Raw genomic sequence first — 22447 nt, 5'->3', positions numbered from 1 at the left:
TATAATTTGCTCATTCAGCAGCACTCCTCCAGTCCCCCTCCATTTTGTTCCGCGTGGGAGCATGATTTAGGTGTCCAACTCACCCCCTCCCAATGGCAGAGAGCCTTCCTTCTGACTCACAAGGCGCTGATCTCCACGAAAGCGCAGGAAACAAACTACAAGGTCCTCTCCAGGTGGTATAGAGTGCCCACTCTTCTCCACAAGTGGTTTCCATCTGTGTCGGACAGATGCTGGAGATGTTTATCAGAGGAGGGCACCATGATTCATATATGGTGGCAATGCTCTGCCCTACGCCCTTTCTGGGACTCGGTGCATTCTATTGTGAGAAAAGTGACAGGGATTCCTATTCCCAATACCCCCGAATCCCTCTTGCTCTTCGCCTTTGACTTCACCATCCCAGCCTATAAGGCCTCCCTCTTGAAATATATGCTCCAAGCTGCCAAAACGGTCATTCCTCGCCACTGGAAGTCACCCCCCCCCCCCCCCAACTAATGGAGTGGTTTGAGGAAATTGCTCTCCACCAAAAGGATGGCGGACCTCATCTGCGTTTCTCCGCTGGCCGTCGCCCGTTTTGTGAAGACGTGGAGCCCTTGGGAGACGTTTCGCACCTCCAGTGAGTACCGGGCTGCACACTTGTAACCAGCGCTCTTGTCTCTTCCTCACCTTCCCCTTTTTCCCTTGTGTGTCCCCCCTGTTGTCTCCATTGTATGCCCCTTTCTCCAATACCTTTTCTTTACTGTACATGTTCTTGATACAGGGTGGGTTCCCCTGATGTTTTCTACTTTGGAAACTGATATTCACTGTTTCTGATTGATTACCACATGCTGTATGTTCAGATACGCTTTTTTGCTCTTGTCCCATTTACCTTGGAAAACTTAATAAAATCTTGAATGAGAAGAAAGCAGTACCCTTTTTGGTCAACATGGGGGCAGCCAAGACAGTGATGGACCAATCTTTCCTTCAACCTCACCAATTGTCCCGCTGGCATGTACCTGCAGTGGGATTCACCAGGGAAACCATATACATTTGTTAATCTGAACCTGTAAAACTAAAAATTAAACATAGTACAGTGGTTACGTAACTCCTGGTGAAATAGGATTTGCCCGAACCTCTCCTGGGGACTGATGTCCTTCAAGCCTTGGGGGCCCACATACATTTCTACACTGATGGTACTACTCGGGTAGATTTTGGACACTCCTGAAGAGATCCTATGTCCATTGATAGCTTCTGTGTTCCTACAGGACTCTCAGATTCCCGAGCATGATGCTCCAGACGTAGAGGCACTCAAAGCAGTCTCTCAGGAGCTGTGGGCAACTTCTAAAACAGATATAGGGAGGATGACAGTGACCCCTGTAGCAGTTCATCTTAAGCCTGGTTGCCAGCCTCCCCGGGTTAAACAATAGCCTCTTAGTTATGCACAAGAGATGGCAGTGGCTAGTCAGATAAATGCATTTCTTTAGGCAGGATGGGTTAAGTAAAACTGCGTCTCCAGCCAACAGTCCCCTATTCCCAGTTAAGAAGTCAGTAAAGAGACAACCTGTTAGCTACAGAATGGTTCATGACTTCCCAGAGGTGAACAAGGTAACAGTCTTGCAGAGACCTGTAGTCCCAAATCCACACACTTTGCTGTCACAGGTCCTTTCCACTGCTACCCGTTTTACTGTTGTTGATTTTGCAAATGCCTTCTTCAGTGTTCCTTTACATCCTGACTGCCCGTATTTGTTCGCATTCACATTAGAAGGCAACCAATATACCTGGACTGCTTTACCCCAAGGTGCACAGAATTCACCTATTATGTATACACAGGCTTTGCAATCTGTTCTCACTAACTGGACACCTCCTGGATCGGTAGTACTCCTTCAGTATGTAGATGATCTGCTTTTATGTGCGGAGAATCTAAATATCTGTAAGGTGGCTTCACTGTCACTGTTGATTTTCCTTTATCAGAATGGTTGCAAAGCCTTAAAAGACAAACTACAATTTTGCAAGGACAAGGTTGTCTTTTTAGGGCACTGCCTCTCCCATGGTGCCCGGCGTTTAACACCAGAAAGGAGGCAGTAGAAAAAAATACAGGTACCCAAGGGAGCACAGTCTTTGCAAGTCTTTTTGGGTCTTGTGTCATATTGTCGCCCATGGATCAGATATGCCTCTGTTAATAACATAGTACATAAGGCCGAAAAAAGACATTTGTCCATCCAGTTCCGCCTGTCATCCTGCAAGTTGATCCAGAGGAAGGCAAAAAAAAAAAAAAAAAAAAAAAAAAGGAGGTCGAAGCCAATTTTCCCCACTTTATGGGAATGAAAAAATAAATAAAAATTCCTTCCCGACTCCAATCAGGCAATCAGAATAATTCCATGGATCAACTGAACCCTCTCTAGCAGCTATAGCCTGTAATATTATTACACTCCAGAAATACACCCTCTTGATCTTTTAGTGAACTCACCATCACCACCTCCTTAGGCAGAGAGTTCCATAGTCTCACTGATCTTACCGTAAATAATCCTCTTCTGTTTGTGTACAAACCTTCTTTCCTCCAGACGCAGAGGATGTCCCCTCGTCACAGTCCTGGGGATAAATAGATGATGGGATAGATCTCTGTACTGGCCCCTGATATATTTATACATAGTAATTAGATCTCCTCTCAGTCGTCTTTTCTCTAAAGTGAATAACCCTAATTTTGATAATCTTTCAGGATACTGTAGTTGCCCCATTCCAGTTATTACTTTAGTTGCCCTCCTCTGGACCCTCTCCAGCTCTGCTATGTCTGCCTTGTTCATAGGAGCCCAGAACTGTACACAGTACTCCATGTGTGGTCTGACTAGCGATTTGTAAAGTGGTAGGACTATGTTCTTATCACGGGCATCTATGCCCCTTTTGATGCAACCCATTATCTTATTGGACTTGGCAGCAGCTGCCTGACACTGGTCTTTGCAGCTTAGTTTGCCATTTATTAAAATCCCTAGATCCTTTTCCATGTCGGCGTTACCAAGTGTTTTACCATTTGGTATGTACGGGTGACTTGCATTACTCCTTCCCATGTGCATAACTTTACATTAGTCAGTGTTAAACCTCATCTGCCACTCATCTGCCCAAGCCTCCAATCTATCCAGATCACTCTGTAGTAGTATACTGTCCTCTTCAGTGTTAATTACTTTACACAGTTTAGTGTCATCTGCGAAAATTGATATTTTACTATGCAAGCCTTCTACAAGATCATTAATAAATATACTGAAGAGAATAGGGCCCAATACTGACCCCTAAGGTACCCCACTAGTGACAGTGACCCAATCTGAGTATGTACCATTAATAACCACCCTCTGTTTTCTATCATTGAGCCAGTTACTTACCCACTTAGACGTTTTCTCCCAGTCCGAGCATTCTCATTTTATATACTAACCTTTTATGTGGTACAGTGTCAAATGGTTTGAAGAAGTCCAGATATACGACATCCATTGATTCGCTGCTGTCAAGTCTAGAACTTACCTCCTCATAGAAACTAATTAAATTAGCTTGGCATGACCAATCCAAGCTAATTGGGTGATTTCGGAATGAGAAAATTCGGAATGAGAAAATTCTTTTCTTTTTTGTTTATGTATTGATTATCGTGGGCACTTTTTATAAGGGTGGTTAGTTTTTTTATTATGTTAGGGAAGGGATTCTCCGTTACACAATCAAGAGCACTGTGGCCCCAAACAAACCAAAACAAAACATGGGAGAGAAAAAGGGCACAATACAGAACAAAATAGGCAGTTATAAATGTGGCAAAAGACGATGCCTCTGTTGCAATATTATTACACATAGAAATACAACTTTCTCATCCACAAAAAGACCAATATAAATAAAGACCCACTTTATTTTATCTACTTGAGTCCTGTTTTCTGCAGCAGCGCCGTTTTTCATAAGGTTCACTTTTTTAAACCTATCCACTATTCTCCATACCCCGTATATCGTGCTCCACGAAAACGGGTAAGAACCTGGGCAGCAGCAGCAGTCACCCCCGCAAGCTGGACGGGCTTTTTGCCAGCACAAGCGATTCATAGGAGTTGTGACCCATCACAACCTAATACGGTAAGCACAATCAGTGCATTGTTTGTTTTTAATACTATCATACGGTTCTACACACGAGGCGCTGCCTCCTGTCTCTCTCCTTTTTTACAATCCCTCACGAAGCCATGCTGATATGGCGTTATTTGCTTATTTCCGTTGAGATGCTCCAAGATATCATCTCTTAGAAAACCTTCAGTTTACCCACAACAGATGTTAAACTTCCCGGCCTACAGTTTCCAGGCTCTGTTTTTCAACCCTTTTTGAATATTGGCACCACATTTGCCATGCGCCAATCCTGTGGGACATTCCCTGTCAGTATAGAGTCCGCAAATATCAGAAATAAGTCTGGCTATGACATTACTTAATTCCCTTAGGATACGGAGGTGTATGCCATCTGGTCCTGGCGATTTGTCCATTTTAATCTTGTTAATTAAGTCCCTGTTGTACTTCCTGGGTCAGACAGGGCACTTTGAATGGGGAATTTTTACATTCAGCATTTCATCTGACAGTTTATTTTCCTCAGTGAAAACATTGGAGAAAAAAAAATATTTAACAGCTTTGCTTTCTTCTCATCGCTCTCTGCGACTCCCCCCTCATTACTCTTTAAAGGGCTGACACCGTCAGATTTATACTTTTTAACATTTATATAATTGAAGAACATTTTAGGGTTAATTCTACTCTTTGGCAATTAATCTCTTGTCTCTAGTTTGGCCGCTTTTATTAGTTTTTTACATGTTCTATTTTTTTCCTTATAGTTTTTCAGTGCTTCCGTGCTACCCTCCTGTTTTAGTGATTTATTGCTTTCTTTACAGTTCTATTTATCCACATTGGTTTATTTTTGTTCCTTAACCTTTTATTCCCATACGGTATGTAGCTCTCACAATGAGATTTTAGGATGCTTTTAAAGATATCACATTTTGTGGCTGTATTTTTTATTTTTGAGGACTTTGTCCCAGTTAGTTAAGCCTATGGCCTCTCTTAGTTGGCTAAATTTAGCTTTTTTGAAGTTTGGTATTTTTGTTCCTCCCTGTGGAAACGCTCTTGAATGATAATTGGAAGGTTATTACTTTATGGTCACTATTTCCCAGGTGTCCCCCAACCTGCACGTCTGTTGTTCTGTCAGGCCTATTGGTTAATACTAAGTCCAGTATGGACGTCCCTCTAGTCGGGTCCTGAACCACTTGGGAGAGGTAATTGTCTTTGGTTTTTGCCAAGAACCCGTTTCCTTTATGAGATATACAAGTTTCAGTTTCCCAGTCTATTTATGGGTATTTGAAGCCCCCCATAATAACCACCTCATTATGATTTGCCGCCTTGTCTATCTCGTTTAGTACTAGATTTTCTGTTGACTCTGGTATATTAGGTGGGTTATAGTAAACTCCTATTAGTAATTTATTATTGTTTTTAGCTCCATGTACAGTCCTGATCAAAAGTTTAAGACCACTTGAAAAATGGCAAAAAAATAAATATATTTTACATTGTTGGATCTTGACAAGGTTCCATGTAGAGCTTCAACATGCAACAAGGAGAAATGAGAGTGAGACAAAACATTTTTTTGAGCATTCAATTAATTGAAAATAACAATTAAACTGAAACAGGCTGTTTTTCAGCTGATCCAAATTTTAGGACCACATGCCTTTAAAAGGCCAAATCTGTGCAAAGATCTGGATTCATTGTCATTTTCTGTCAGGTAGTCAGTCACACGTTGTGATGGCAAAGGCAAAAAAACTGCATAAGCAGGGTCTCTCACAGCACGCCATCGCTGCTGAGGTGGGACGCAGTAAGACAGTCATTTGGAATTTCTTAAATGATCCTGAGGGTTAAGGAACAAAAAAGTCACGTGAAAGACCCAAAAAAATGTAATAAGCACTGAGCCGGAGGATCCAATTGGCTGTCTGTCAAGACACTGGACAATCCTCGACCCAAATTAAGGCCCTGACTGCAGCCCCATAACAATCAGGACAGCATCTAACACTGAAGAACTTCAAAAAACAAAAAAACATCTTCAAAGACCTCATCTCCTTGAACGCCACAGAACTGCTCGTTTGGACTTTGCAAGAGAGCACCAAACATGGGACATTCAAAAGGTGGAAGAAAGTTTTATTCGCTCATGAGAATTTTTTTTTAACCTTGATAGGCCTGATTGTTTCCAACATTACTGGCATGACAAGCAGATCCCACCCGAGATGTTTTCTACGCGCCACAGTGGAGGGGGTGCCATAATGGTCTGGGGTGTTTTTTTCTTCAGCGGAACAATGGAGCTTCAGGAAGTGCAGGGGCGTCAAACGGCCGCTGGCTATGTCCAGATGTTGCAGAGAGCATTCCTCATGACGGAGGGCCCTCGTCTGTGTGGTAACAACTGGGTTTTTCAACAGGACAACGCTACAGTACACAATGCCCGCAGGACAAGGGACTTCTTCCAGGAGAATAACATCACTCTTTTAGCCCATCCTGCTTGTTCCCCTGATCTAAATCCAATTGAGAACCTTTGGGGGATGGATGGCAAGGGAAGTTTACAAAAATGGACAGTTCCAGACAGTAGATGGCCTTCGTGTGGCCGTCTTCACCACTTGGAGAAATGTTCCCACTCACCTCATGGAAACGCTTGCATCAAGCATGCCAAAACAAATTTTGGACGTGAAACAATAATGGCGGAGCTACTCATTACTGAGTTCATGTTTGGAAGTTGGATTTCTGTTTTTGGGGGGGGGGGGGGAGGGGGGTTATTTTTTATATTTTTTGGAGGTGTGGTCCTAAACTTTTGATCAGCTGAAAAACAGCCTGTTTCAGTTTATTCGTTGTTTTCATTAAATTGAATGCTCAAAAAATGTTTTGTCTCACTCCCATTTCTTGTTGTTGCATGTTGAAGCTCTACTTGGAACCTTGTTAAGTTCTAGCCATGCTAAATAGGATTTTTTGCAATTTTTCAAGTGGACTTAAACTTTTGATCAGGACTGTATCTCTACCCACAGTGACTCCACATGTTCATGTCCCTCATTTATATCTTAACGGAGTGTGGGCTTTAGACAAGACTTTACATAAAGGCAAACACTCCCCCCTCTCCGGTTTTGGCGATCCTTTCTAAACAGACTGTAACCTTGTACATTAACTGCCCAGTCATAGCTATCATCCAGCCATGTTTCCGTTATTCTGACTAGGTCATAGTCCTCCTCACACATCACAAATTCCAGTTCACCAGTTTTATTAGTCAGGCCTCTGGCATTAGTATACATACAATTGAGAGGTTTATGTATATTTTTTACCCTACATCTTTCCTTCTGAACTGTTCTAGTCCCTCCTTTCATTCCTCCCCCAGTCCCACTACCTTGCCCCCGGTCTCTATCTGCACTATCTTCCCCTCCTATAATGTAATTTAGCTCCCCCCCAGGTCCCTAGTTTAAACACTCCTCTAACCTTCTAGCCATCTTTCTCCCCAACACAGCTGCCCCTTCCCCATTCAGGTGCAGCCCATCCCTACGATAGAGCCTGTAGCCGATAGAGAAGTCGGCCCAGTTCTCCAGGAACCCAAACCCCTCCTTCCTACACCAGTTCTTGAGCCACATATTAATCGCCCTAATCTCCCACTGCCTTTCTTGTGTGGCCCTTGGTACAGCCAGTATTTCGGAAAATTCTACCGCGATGTAGTGTTAGAAACTACTACCGTGATGTGTCGAACTCTAGCGCCAGGAAGACAGCACACTTTTCAGCGATCACGGTCTTTGTGACAGATTGCCCTATCTGTTCAACCTTTGTATGATTGCTTGTCATCTGAACCATTCCATCTTACAGAAGAACAATTTTCATACACTCAAACTCTGTATCCTGTCAGCCCCTGCATTAGGCATTCCAAAGTGTGATGATGAATTTAACTTGTTCTGTTCTAAAATGCAGGATCACAGTACTGCTGTGCTTACTCAGAAACATGGAGATCGTCAACGCCCAGTGGTATACTTTTCAGCCAGACTGGATCCTGTCGCTCTAGGCACCACCTCCTGAGTTAGAGCAGTCGCGGCAGTGCAGGCAATGATTGAAAAAGCCTCAGAGATAGTGTTGGACTACCCGGTGATTGCCCTGTATGTCATGGGTGGGTTTGCACATTCTCACACAGGTGCAACCAAAACATATTTCTATGGCTAGACAACTCAGACTCCAATGTGCACTTCTCATGCCACACAATATTTCATGATTGTATACAGTGAATGCAATGTAGAAACATCTGGATTTTCTCATGTGCATGAAAAACCTCACTGGATTTGGACCCTGACAATCAAAGAGAAAGGCGTAATTGCCCCAACATTGGTCTGGTAAAAGCTGGGCGCTGTGGTTGTCGGTTGTTCTCCCAGAGTCTTGCAGGGCGTTGAGGAAGTGGAGCTGCCAGCTGGACTGTGGATGAGAGTCCATCAGTATGTTTGCTAGCCACAGTGCTTCTTGTCCCTCTTCCAAGGAGAGAATACTGTGGTCTTTGCCTTCAACTTGGAATGACAGCTGAATAGGGAGCCCCATTGATACTGGATCTGTGCCTTCTGAAAGACTAAGGGTACTTTCACACTAGCGGCAGGACGGATCCAACAGGCTGTTCACCCTGTCGGATCCATCCTGCCGCCGGACTGCCGCTCCGTCCCTATTGACTATAATGGGGACGGGGACAGAGCTCCGGCGCCGCACGGCGAGAGGCCGCCGGACTAAAAGTACTTCATGTCTGACTTTTTAGCCCGGCGGCGTCTCACTGTGCTGCGCCGGAGCTCCGCCCCCGTCCCCATTATAGTCAATGGGGACTGAGCTACAGTCTGGTGAAATAGCAGCAGGACGGATCCGACAGGGTGAACTGCCTGTCGGATCCATCCTGCCGCTAGTGTGAAAGTAGCCTAACGTGGTCGTAGTTGTCGCCTGCGCTCTAGCGTGGAGGGTGCAAGGTCGGCAAACAATTGAACACTACAGTTAATTCCCGGTAAAGGCGAGATATTCCGCGATGCCGCAAGGAGCATGTCCCTAGCCTCAGGGTAGTGCAGTTCGAGAATGACGTCATGAGGCAATTTCTTGCCGTAGTCAGCGCTCTATGTATGCAATCTATATGGAAATTCTGAGGGTCAGTTTGTGATAATAGGGGTTGAAACAAGTTTAGAGCTGTGTCTCTCTGGGAGGCCTCTAATACAGAGATTGGCCGGTCTTGAGCGATTTTCTAGGTCTTCCAATTTCAGTTCTAGTTGTGCTAGTTTCATCTCATGATCATCCAGACGTGTTTTATCAGCATCAAGAGTACCTATTATTTCATCTATTTTGGTCTCCATCTCATCCACCCTTTGACCAAGATCATGCATTTGTTTGGAGGTTTCTGATACATCTTGGAGTTCTTGTCTGAACAATTGTTTTATGTTTTCATACAGTTCAGTAGAGTTAAACCCCTGGGCGGTGTGGATTTCTGGGGCTGTTGTATTGCTCGTGTCCCCCGCAAGTAAGGCAGGGATGAGGGCTGGCAATTTGTGCCAGCCATGTGCGGGAAGGGACTGCGACAATGTGGTTGAAGTATTCGACTTAGGATGCTTTCGGTATTTTGACATATTTAGAGAGGAGCAGAGTGCTGAAGATTACTGTAAATTGCTTTGCGGATAGGATTCCGTTTGTCACATGTCACTGTTGGAGCGAGGCGTAACGGGAGCACATCTACCAATTACAAGCACATGAGCCTCTGGGGTGGAGGAGTAGTCTCAATAGTAGTTACCTAGTTAATGGGTGGTTGCTATAGGAAACAAAAGGTACATACATAGGGTGGCAGCAATCCTCAGGAGCATATAGGGGCTCGCCCAGGCTGAAATATATGACAGTGTACAGGTACCTGTGGATGGGCGCTGGTGGGGAGATGTTAGAGCGATGCCCCATATAGTACAGTGTCCACAGGCAGTCCCCAAAGTGTTCGACCTCAGTTTGGGGTATAAATATAGGAAGGCAGGAGGGGAGAGGAGGGTACCTCTAATGTCCTGCAATGAGCACAGGTGGTCTTGTGCGCTCCGCTTGCACTTCCAGTCAGCCTCGTGTAGCAGGAAAGGCCGGTGCTCCGGTTGGCGAGTAGGCCGCAAATACTAAATCGGGGCCAAAATTCTATATTCACCCCTCTGGGCGATCCTCTTGGGCTGAGGACTCTTAAAATTGATGAAAGGGGCCGTTATAATGGCTCTGTGGCAGCGGATATAACTTCTACTCCAGGAGCTCTGCCACCATACGTCCGGCCCCGTCCCTGGCTTAGGCCATGCCCCCTAAGCCATCAATATTAAAAAGGAGTGGACAACTCCTTTAAGCTAGCCATACACACAACATAGCTGTCAGCAGACAGCTATTTCCACACCCTTCCTATAATTATGCAATCTTCGCTCAGCCTGATATGTCTAAAGTGATAAATAATATAAAACCTTTTTAATTTCTTAATGTTCAATAATGTCATACCTCAGCGGTCTTTGCCCAATGCAAAGGGATTGCCTGATATTTAGGATCTTCAACATGTACCTGGTTTGCAGAAACATCCAGTATTGCTTCAGCACATCTAGGCAAAAAACAAGTAAATTGTTTATTTTTTTATTTGCAGTCTGATGTCAGTAAAGCTATGACTGCTCTTAAAAGCTCTATGATAAATATATTTTTACAGTTTCAAATTTGTAAAACAATTTTATATACCATACTGTATGATTATCTGGATGAAGACTAATGTGGTCTACAAGCTTCAACAGTGGTTGTCACTTTTAGAAATCCAGCATCCAAGATAACTCAGAAAGGACTCAAAATAGTAATAACAGACAATTTGGGGTTTATACAACTATATATTGCGAGAAGCTTGCAACCAAATGGCCATTAAATTTGCAGTGACCGGTTTACCAATGAAAACAGTGAATAGTTTATATGTAACAGACTGGGGCTTGTGATACTGTGGACAATCAACCCTCTATACTGATATGAAGAAAATTGTGACTGCCTCACCCTTTCATTGAGTATTTCATAGACGTGTGAATGGGGTATCCATCCCTTCCAAGGATATCACAGTGCGCATGACAGCGCAAAAAGGCTAGAACTGCATCGGTTTTGCCCATGCGACAAGCCACATGCAATGGAGTCTCTCCAGAGTTGCTCAGGTGGTTAATACCAATAGAAGGTACAGAACACAGGATCTAGACACGTAAAAATACATAAACCAGAACATCTGTAAGACATGATGATACATGGATGTACACAGAGGCTGATACATACACAAACTAGTTTTCTAATAACTGACATGGGAGCTGAGGGCCCAACCGCTAGTCCCAAGTCCCCCGCTTCATTTCCCTCATTGCGGCCATGCAAGAAGAAGGAATTGGGGGCTCAGGACCCACATTCTTTTGTAAATTGCAGTACATTTACAGGTGTAAAACCTTGTTCACATAGTGCAGATTCAGCCAAAGCCATTATTGGGTAATTTGATCATTTTCTTTAAACTTTATCATAACGCACCAAATCTGCACTGTGTGAGCAAAACTTAATGATGAGGAACCCTACAAAGGTTTGCTGTAGCCACATTTATGTACTAATGATGTGCTAAGGGAAAGACAATACAGTGCAAGAGTAATAACCTCAATAACACGAGGGTTGTTTTGACGGGCAGCATAGTGGTACACGGTCTCTCCATTGAAGTCAGAAATATCCGCCCGAGCCTGGCAGTCTTCTACCAACTCCTGAATGCATTCGATGTCCCCTTTCTTGCAGGCCAGGTGCAGTGGGGTACAGCCCACGTCACATTCTGTACTATTCACACTTCTAGAAAACACATAAAAATATTTGTATTACATATAAGTGAGCTTCCAACAAATCCCTTTGACTTAAAATCTTGGAAAGGCAACATTTTCTGTGTACCTACTGTCCGTTTATAATGTAAATTATTAAAGGAGTCCTATGGCTTCAGCAAAAAAAGCCCATTAAAGGGGTTGTCCGTGATCAGGGCTGAATGCGAATACAAGTTCCCCTTCACTCCTTTACCATGTACGAGTGCAGCATCAGACCATTTCCTTGCTCAGATGCTCCGCTTGCCATGTGCTGCACCACGCAAGGTCTGTTTGTTGTGAACCAGTGACGTACCGGGCTTCACATCTCTATGTTAGGCGGAGACTTCCACCTAGCAGGGAGCCCAGTGCCATCACCGGCACAAATGGGCAGTGTTCTGGGCGGTTTTAGAGGCAGGTATCACTTGTACATGGTAAAGGAGTGAAGGGGAGTTTATATCAGAGTTCAGCCCTGAAGGGGTATTCCCATCTCAGGCAATGGGGGCATATCGCTGGAACGGATCCCTAAAGGTTGTGGAGGGCGCACTACGCACGCGCAGCCACCCTCTATACATTTCTATGGGGTCGCCGAAAATAGCCAAGCACTGGCTTGGCTATTTCTGTCGGCCCCATAGAAATGAATGAGAGCAGAGGCCGTGCCAACGCGGTGCGCTCCCATTAACTTCTATGGAAAGAGCGCTTGGCGGTGGCCGGACCCCGGAAAACCCAGAGTCCTCCGGCCACCATCTTCCCCACTCCATTCTCGGTGTAGGTGTTGGTTCCAGAGGTGGGACCCGCACCTATCAGACAATGGGGGCATATCCTAGCAATATGACCCCATTGTCTGAGATGGGAATACCCCTTTAAGTGTATAGTGACTCATGTCACAGGTGGCACAAAGGCAGAAGTCAACTTGTTTGAAGAAGCTTTTAAACAATTTGAAATTGATGGCTTATCTTCAGGAAAGGTCATCAATATCTGATCGGTAGGGGTCCGACTCCTGGCACCCGCACCGATTAGATAGAAACAGAAGCTCCAGTAAGCACTGCAGCCTCTTTCTAGGCCAGTGATGTCACATGACCTAAGCGCAGCTCAGTCCCATTTAAGTGAATGTGGCTGGACTGTGATACCAAACATAGCTGCTATACAATGCACGGCGGTGTGCTTGGTGAGCTGTGAAACTCTTCAAACAGCTGATCAATGGGGGTGCAGGGAGTTGGACCCCCACCGACCAGATATTGATGACATATCCAGAGGACAGGCCATCAATATTAAATTTTCTAACAAACCCTTTAAGTGTTGTATGGAAGAAGTGTAACCACAGTTACACATGGCAGGGTCCTTTTACCCAGCCTGATGAAGGACAATAATGAGTTTCAATCAACGACATAAAAAATTGATTGTTTGAAGGGGCCATCCTTGATATTACATCTCACCCCCATGGATTTGAATGGGGCTGAGCTGCACATAGGCCACGTGACCGATGTACAGTGACGTCACATGGCCTGGTAGTTGCCACAGTGCTCATGGAGCACCAGTGTTCCATTAGATTTCCCTACCCTCGTTATTTCCGGCCGCACCGGACATGACGTGAGGAGGTGTGCCGCGCCGCGCAGGTGCACAACAATGGGGTAGGAAAATTTCACAGCACAGTTAGCTGGACACCGGCTGACACTGCGCATGCGCCGGGAGCCTCACCAGCGGTTAGGGTAGGGAAAAATTACAGGCCCCCAGAGCATGCTCAGTGTCGGCCAGTGTCCAGCTGAGAACATCCATCCGATCACCGCGCCTGCACACTGGCCCGTAATTTTTCCTTACCCTAACCGCTGGTGAGGCTCCCGGCGCATGCACAGTGCCGGCCAGTGTCCAGCTAACTCTGCTGTGAAATTTCCCTACCTCCTCACGTCATGTCCGTTGCGGCCAAAAGTGACAAGGGTAAGGAAATCTCACGAGGTAGGGATATCTAGTGGAACACCTGTCTCTACCGGCGGACCCCCATACGATATTGGTGGCTCATCCCCAGGATAGGTCTTCAATATAAATATACCGGAAAACCCATTTAATTTTACCCTGGCTAATGCAAATTGTGTGGGGAATGAATGAGTGTTACAGCTGTATAAAAGGTGTTTGCTCTGGATGATCGGTTGAACAAACATTTGTTCAATCTTTGGTCAGTGTAAAAGGACTTTTAGATGAGGCAACAGACAGGTATGATTACATGAAGTCTAGATCTCAACTACTATCACCTCCCACGGTGCAACACAAAAGTCAGGCTCATAAACCGGTTGTCCATCTGTAATCTCTCTACTCTCCTGATATTGGCTGCACAGGATCTCTCTCCTAACCCTGGTCCACCTTCTTTTACTGCTAACTTCAACTTCTTTACCTGCCACAAGGACTTTCCCCAGTCTGACATCACTGTCCCTGCTGCTCTACCTCACGGTGGTTGTCTACCTGCTGCCTCCAACATCATGTCTCCTATGTAAAACTGAATCTTTCAAAAACTAAACAGAAAACACAATGGCACGTGTAATGTCACACGAGATCCAATGGGGACAGGTCATGGCTGCAGCTTGTGAGTGGCTGACGCAGTCATGTTTCCACCCGTCATCGGAAGTTCATATGGGCGCAGAAGGTAGTGAGTGCCAGTCCGGGGGTCACAAGGGACCAGGTGAGTATCATCACATTCAAGGCTCTGGAGGTCTTTAAAACAAACATTTAAAAAATACAACTAGTCTCGCAAGGAGCAAAGCCCTCATACGGCTATCTCGACCAAAAATTAAACAAAAAAAAATAAAAAAGTTATGGCTCTTGTACGGCAAGAAGGAAAAAAAACTAAAATGGTCATAAAACATAAAAGGGTTAAAATTAGTTTTCCAACTCTCTGTATCAATTCCTCACAGCTTTAAAGATCTTGCAGTCATTTAATTGCCACTTGAAGAAGGAGGATGTCTCAGCTGGAGAGCTGTCCCTCTTTAGAGGTAAAGGAAGAGATGGAGTCAAGCGAATGCAAGCAATCATCTAGTTATGGCCTATATAGTATATGAAATAAATGTGATGAAGATTTGACAAATGCTTTTTCCATACTCCATGTTAGAGGATACCTCTTTAATGTGAAGCACCGCCAGGATAGGGGAAAACTATTAGACTGGTGGGGGTACGACTGCTGGGACCCCCACCAATCAGGAAACCGGGAGCCATGTAGTGACCTCTGAAATGAATGGAGTGGCAGGTCGCGCATGAGTACTGTCACTCCATTCAACTTTAAGGAAATGGTGGAAACAGTGGAGCGGTTGAACAAAGATAAATGAGGCAGTGCACATGCTGGACCTGCCATTCTATTCATTTCTTGGGTCCTGTGGGGTACGAGGCCCTTGTTCTCGTGATCATTAGTGGTCTCTTAATCCCCACCGGTCTAATAGTTATCTATTATGCTACTCACATATCCCTTTGAAGGAGGAGATCTGTCAGCTCCAAAACTAGAATAAGCAGTGTATAGTGTACGTGGTGCAGAGTCCAATTATGTAATTTTTATCTTCATACTTACTTGCATTCTAACACTGTGCTCCAACAAACCAACAGAAAAATGCATTGCGAAGACTCCTCTGAGTCCTCTACATTATGTGCATTAGCACAGGAGTCCTCTTAAAGCGGTTATCAGACCCCCTGAAATGCCTGAGCCCCTCACACACAATGTACTTACCTGGCTCCCTGGCACCCGTGTCGCTCCTGGTGCCGCCGCTTCTCCCAGTGTGCAGATGAAATCATCCTGAGTAGGGTGGAGTAAGGCAGCCAATGGAAGGCGGTGACGAGGACGAGCCTCCCCAGAATCACGGATGGCCGGGGGGGGGGGGGGGGGGGGGGGGCCGTTACGTCCCCGTCACTGCCTGCCCCCGCCAACACTGGAGGTTTTCATCCGCGCACGGGTAGAAGCAGCTGCAGCCGTGCAGGGACCAGGAGCGTCGTGGGTGCTGGGGAGTTAGGCAAGTATATTGTGTGTGAGAGGCACGCTCATATGGGGGGGGGGGGGGAATTTTAGGGGTCAGATAACCCCCTTTAATGCATTTTTCTCTTGGTTTGAGGGACACAGCATCAAAATGTATCAGGATAAAAATGACATACCCAGACCTGCGTCACTTAGGCTATGCATCACTTTCTCTAGTTTGCGAGGTGCTTCGGAGCTCGCAGATTCTCTTTAATTAGAAAGAAATAAGCACACAATGTAGAAAGCTCTATGGTCTCATGCCATCTCTGTACACACTTACTAATAAGCAATACAAAAAATGACTTATTTGTGAACACAGTCACTGAGCACACTGTGCATTGTCTTCTGCCCACCTCAGAATACCGTTGTGTTTAAAACTGTCCCGAAGACCCATCTCTACTGCCACGTGCGCCAAAGACCAGTTGGGGTGCCCACGCAGACAGTCTGTAAGTAGCTGGACAGTGTTCAGCTGGAGGCCCTGTCTGGAGCTCTCATAGAATGGACGCATTTTGGTTGCATATTCTTGGAACTGATGCAATGCTTCTGTTTCTGAATCCAACTGAAATAGACTGAAAGGAGAAAATCAGAAAAAAAAAAATATATATAAAATAATGACAACCAACTAATCTGCAGACAGATTCCCTTTAAAACGAGGACAGGTCTTTTTCAAACCCCTGTGATTACCCTTATCCGTGGAGGAAGCTGATGCAGAGACTATTTATTACATATTGGCTATTCAAATTAACAGTTATCCATATAAACATATCGATGCACTGGGTCTGCAAGAGAGGGAGCCACTCCTAAAGGGGTATTCTCACTGTTACAAGTGATGGCACATGATTGCTATGATAAATTGTCACTTCTACGTCCAGTGCCGGCGGAAGGTCGCTGCTTCTAGCGCGCAGATTCTTATCGTTTGAACAACACTACAGAAAAGAGCTGGCCAGTGGTATTAAAATACTGAGCATATGTGACCACCAGGATGGATATTATGAGAGGCATCAAAAGAACACCGGGGCACCATAAGAACTAGAGTTGTTGCGATACCAAATTTTTGATTCGGTTTCGATACCATGAAAAAGTATTGCGATACTCTATACCACGCGAAAAAAAATAAACCAAAAAAGCCACGTGCATTACGCATTTTTAAAAATGGCGAATCGCGCAGTTTTTATTTATTTTTTTCTGTTCCGGTGTTCTGCCAAATCTCTATAGCTTGCCGAAAGTCTATAGCGGAAGTGACGTGGTGCGCTGCGCAAGCGCACAAGCGTACTTCAGCGAAGCATTCCTGCAGCCTCCACTGCAGTAGTTCGCACACCGCGCGTGCGCACACTTAAGGGTATAGATTTCTTAAAGTGACAGTCATCTCCATTAATCTACATTTGTACCCTCGCGAGCTCGCTTCGCTGCGCTCGGCATTTAGTAAAACTAACTCTATGCCGCCATTGATAGTAAAGAAGGAAATGGATGGTAAAGAAAGAGATGGATAGTCTCTATGTGTAGATGTGTAGTTCCCTGTGACTTACTGTGATTCCTGTGTTGAATCAACATACACATTGTTAATCCTCACAGGGTCAGCGCACACCGCATCTATCTCCGCATGCACTTTAACATATCAGGCTACAATTGCCTACGGAGCACTTTATCCGTGTATTTAGTGCGGTGGATTTTAGATTATTAGTCTGTCTATCCCCCCTATAATATTGATAACAAGCCCTCCTAGTGGTTATTGATACCTTCCCTATACGATGCTTGTTATACTGGGATAGATGGTTTTAGTCCGATTTGATTTATAAAGGTTTCACTCCTTCCTACATGAGCACAATAAAATATTTGTTATTTTGCTCCCTTTTAAACGTCCCTTTCATTATATTTGCCAATCGCAGCGCAGGGAGAAGGAACGCCCACTAGTAAAGCTGATGTCTCCTCCCATCGCTCCAATAGTAATCAGCAGCATGTGGAGCAGGAGAGGAGACAGTAATGGGGCACTGCGGGCGAACGGAGCGGCGCCCAGGACTAATGGCGAGTGCTGAGACATCGCTGGGCGCCGTTCTGTGTGGGAATAGTCCTATCATTGGTGGCGCAGTGCGCCCGCCCCTCCTCCGCCCCTCTCTCCTTATTGGCGGCAGCAGCACAGGGGGGGGAGGGAGGACAGCTTCCTTCTCCCCGTGCTGCTGAGAGAACATGAGCGCGCCGACAGCAGCACGCTCATGTTCAGAGATACTAGGCTGCGCAGAAGCGCAACCCAGTATCGAAAAAACTGAAATCCGATACGATACCAGAACAAAAGTATCGATTGGGTATCGAAATTTCGATACCCGCAACAACCCTAATAACTATCTAACAGTAATATCTAGACCCAGAGGCATTATTTTCAATGACCATTTTAAAAAAATTATTTTGTTTCCAAGATCTAATAGAGTAAAGTAATAGGTAAAGATAACCTGCCACCCTCAAATGCAGTGTAATCTGCCGGCAGCATTACAATACGGATAGTCTATCAATATTTTAGTCCCAGGAGGTCTCTTTAAGCAATCCTATGCGATTAACTCTAGGCTGATCTTGTATCTACACTGGTACCTTGCATCAGGCCAATGTATAAACAGAAGTATAACAATGCATATAAATGCAAAAACACAAATGCAATCGCACTCTGCAACCAGCACCCTGCCCTGCCTCTATGCTGGATGTTGAATAAGGCATTGGTGTACATTTTGGCCAAAGCGTAATAAGCCACTCACCACGTCAAGGTCTCCTCTATGGAGTGGTCCCTAACACTAGTTCCTACCTGTTATGGGCCATGACAGCCACACAAAGTCCAGGGAGCGCAGGTACAGCATGCACGCCAAGCACACTCTGCTTTTAACCCCGTCCGGTGCCATAATAGGTTTTTTCTCCCAGGCTGTGAACTCTGCGCTGCAATTGGCCGGCACTACAGCCTAGGAGAAGGAGACGCCCATCAGAACAAGGGCAGTCTCCTCCTACGATAACCAAGTCCCCGAACATACCGGAGGACATAACGGGAGAACGGAGTGGCGCCCAGGGAGAATAGTAAGTGCAGTGAGATCCCTGGGCGCCGCTGTAGATGTCATGATACTTAGTTCACAATGTTTGGACCGATGAAAGGTCCTCTTTAATTCATATATATTTTAGATTATTATTAGTATAGTGAACTAGCAGGATAGGAGAGATTTATGCGCCAGCTGATTAATACAGCTAATAGAGGATTACCTAGACTGGATACAACTGTAATCAAGCTATATCAGATTGATGAGGGTCCGACACCAGCGCCCCCATGATCAGCTGCTTCAAGCAGCCGTGACACCAGAAACTATAGCGTTTACGGAGCAGAAGCAGAAGGCTCTGTACAATGTGTAGTTTCTGACGCTAGAATACTGCAGCTCGCTCCCTTTGAACCGAATAGGAGCTGAGCTGCAGTATCACAGCACGGCCACTACACACTGTATGGTGCCGTCTGCTCCCAGCCCCGTACACTGCATAGTTTCCGCTATCCGAAACGGTTGAGTGTTGGACCCACATCGATATGATATTGAAGAACAATCCTCAGACGGGTCATCACTATCTGTATCCCAGACAACCGCCCTTAACTTAACAGTTTAGTGACCTGCTCTGAAGAAGGTCAAGCAGATACTAACCGAAAGGCATTTTGTGGCGTCATTGGGTTTACTAGGAGACAGTCCCACACTTTTGATGTCTTGCTCTTGTAAAGTAAGATTCGCCCATCTTCCTTAAGTCTTTGGCAGCCAGCATAGTCCAAAAGTGGCACCTCCCGCACACGATAAGGATTGGTAAAGAGGTTGCTCACAGCACTCACAGTATTGAAGATTCTTCCAAAGAGGTCCATGAAAAAGTCACTGCAAAGAAACATCAGAGGTAAGTGGCTAATAATAAAAGAGAGGCACACCTCAAATAGTCAGAGGAGGCAATTTCAAGCCAATTATAAGGACATTCCCCTCCTCCGCATAGCATGTGGTTTTATTTGAAATGGTGTTCATCACCCAATAACACTTTGAGGACAAATCCCTCAGATACTAACATTAAAAAGGACCTGTCACCACAAAATTGAACGCAATCTGAAAGCACCATGTTATAGAGCAGGAGAAGCCGAACAGATTCATATAATTTTTACATTTATATCTTAGCACTTTTCCACCTCCTGTAAACAGCTATTGGTACAGGAGGGAGGAGTTATCAGTGATTGATCAGTCACTGATAACCCCTCCTCCCTGTACCAATAGGTGTTCACAGGAGGTGGAAAATGCAAAGTTATAAATGTAAAAATTACAGGTTTTACTGAAGCTTTTCACAAAAAAAAAAAAAATATATATATTAATCTGCTCTGCTTCTCCTGCTCTATAACATGGTGCTTTCTGATTGCGTTCAATTTTGTGGTGAAAGGTCCTTTTTAAGCACTGCAGAGTCCAAAAAAGCAGGTCAAACAGATTAAAACATACAAGAAGCATTACTCTTGATGGTCTTGAGATATTTTAAGCAGTGTAAATTTTATAGAGATATTATTTAAAAGAGTAGCCAAAGGGGCTTTTTTTTTTTTTTTTCAAAAAGGGTGGGTCTATTTTTTTTTTCCGGGACCGCGGAATAGACATATGGATGCAGATAGCACATGGTGTGCTGTCCACATCTTTTGCAGCTCCACTGAAATGAATGGGTCCATATCTCATCCACAAAAGATGCGGACCGAAAATACGGTGGTGAGCAAGAGACCTACTGTGGTGGGGCATGGCAGCCCATGGTTACCTGCTGTTCACCCTTGCAAGACACTATAATCAGGCAGTGCTGAAATGGCGCAGGGACACAGGCGTCTCAGACTGCCAAAGACCTGTGGTTGGCACTGGAGACAGCGACAGGGGGTTAGGAGAATAGGAGTCATTACTTTGGGAAGTCCAGACATCATGCTGAACGTAGTGTTGGCTTGGCGCTGTGGCCCACATCTCTGCTTTATGTCTGAATTAGTGACAAATGAGGAGGAGGACACAACGTGGCAGCTATTGATGGCCACCACAGAGGTATTATGTGCTGCACTGTGTATTTGGTTCTGCACTATGGTACTGCTGACACCACCTACCTACATTGGCCCTGAGTACTTGTGTTGCCTTTCTGTCAATCTGGACCCACATTTAGTTTTTTTCCAGGGTCACTTTAAATTACCAAAAAAAGGGGTAGTCCACCAGGACTCCTAGAGGAGTTGGCTATCCTACCAGGTTCAATGACAGTAGTGGGGACAGGCGTCTGTCCCTGCCCAGCGGTGCAATGTACAAAGGCGGACTTTACCACCAAGTAAATGCTTGGCGCTGACATACCACGTGTGCAGCTGGATCGTCTGCACAGGCGGTATTCAAAGAAGCAAAAGTGACCAGCAATGTGATGGATGTGAAGCTTAGAGTGCAGTGCAATGGGGGTCCCCAGACATAAAATTGCACAGGTGTCTATGGTGTCAGGTCTTGTGTGCATGCGCAGGTACACACCTGCCACTGTGCAAGCCGCAGGGACTGACGCCGATGCCCGCTGTCACCCCTGATAAGGTCCTGTCACTCATGTATTGCGGGGCACTGTGCTTGGCATGTTACGTTGGGGGTGACCAATATTTTAAGAGGCAGGATATAAATATAGACATTTTGTACCGGTCACATTACCTCCCTGCTATGGACATACTGTGCTCTAGCAGTGGAGCCCAATTTATTTTACTATTTATTTGAGTTCTGGCCCCTTCAGCATCAATGGAGTATAATAAAGAACTGTATTATATAATGACCACAGAATAACCTAGAAAAGCCCAGCAGCAGCGCCAGCATCTATTTACACTGGGCACAGGCGCCATTCCCTGCAGTCACTCACGTGATGCGGTCCTTCCCGACAAGCCGCCACAATCCACCGGCTGTCACACGCTTCCGCGCAGATTCACAGTTCAGAAGCGTCTTAGCCAATCCTGGCTCTCCTGTATCTCCTTCAGGAAACTGCTAACCAATCAACGGTCTGAGAGGGCGGGACTTTTCAAGACGCGGGCCAATGGACGGTGACATCACAGTAGCCAGGTTTGCTGCGACAACACACTTCAGTTCAGACACAGTTGGTTGTAATGTTAGGGTAAAGCCTAGAATGTACGGGCGCCTGAGAGGTTTAGGTCACATGACGAGGTCATGTGAGTCTGAGGTAGGTGTTGTTTGGGAGCTGTTGGACTTTTTCTAGATGTTCGGTTTAGAAATATTACATTGGAAGCAGAGAAGCCATATTGACAGGTGGTGGGTGGGAAGCAGTGTAAGAGCAGCCATCTTGTGGAAGACGTAGGAAAAACGACGGACGCCATCTTTACTGTGGGCACAACTAAGCTTTTCCTGCAAGGGGAATGAAGGAAGGTGTCGTTATTTTTCACCACACCGCTCAGTTATTAAAACATACAGCATGGAAGCATTGTATTGTCTCTGAGGAGGAATGAAACGCAGGTGTGAATGTGAGGGAGTTGCTGAAGTAACAATCCCATTACTGGAGTAGCTGCCCCAGCGGCAGGAGTTCTGTAGAAGCACATCCGGGTCTGCAGGTGAAAATCTAGTTATCACTATGTTGTGCTGTATTGTGTGATTTTGACACAACTGCCAGAAGA

At 45.3% G+C, this 22447-nt stretch overlaps 1 protein-coding gene across 4 annotated transcripts in view; it reads right to left on the bottom strand.

Annotated features, from left to right (window-relative positions):
• The window catches only part of PLA2G6 (phospholipase A2 group VI), a 75343-nt gene extending 53530 nt beyond the window's left edge, over positions 1 to 21813 (bottom strand). For 2 of the 4 annotated variants that reach the window (XM_044300669.1, XM_044300670.1), the window contains exons 1-6: positions 21685 to 21812; positions 19467 to 19685; positions 16164 to 16379; positions 11640 to 11823; positions 11014 to 11201; positions 10486 to 10582 (exon numbers count right to left, since the gene is read on the bottom strand). In XM_044300669.1, coding sequence (XP_044156604.1) covers positions 10486 to 10582; positions 11014 to 11201; positions 11640 to 11823; positions 16164 to 16379; positions 19467 to 19675 — 894 coding nt within the window. In that variant the 5' untranslated portion in view covers positions 19676 to 19685; positions 21685 to 21812. Of the gene's footprint in view, positions 1 to 10485; positions 10583 to 11013; positions 11202 to 11639; positions 11824 to 16163; positions 16380 to 19466; positions 19686 to 21684 lie in introns of all 4 variants that reach the window. The other 2 variants (XM_044300668.1, XM_044300671.1) reach the window with 2 other exon arrangements.
• Between the last annotated feature and the right edge of the window lie 634 nt (positions 21814 to 22447).

The sequence above is a fragment of the Bufo gargarizans genome, chromosome 7 (assembly GCF_014858855.1).
Source record: "Bufo gargarizans isolate SCDJY-AF-19 chromosome 7, ASM1485885v1, whole genome shotgun sequence".
NCBI classification, from domain to species: domain Eukaryota; kingdom Metazoa; phylum Chordata; class Amphibia; order Anura; family Bufonidae; genus Bufo; species Bufo gargarizans.
This window is presented reverse-complemented; position numbering and strand designations above follow the sequence as displayed.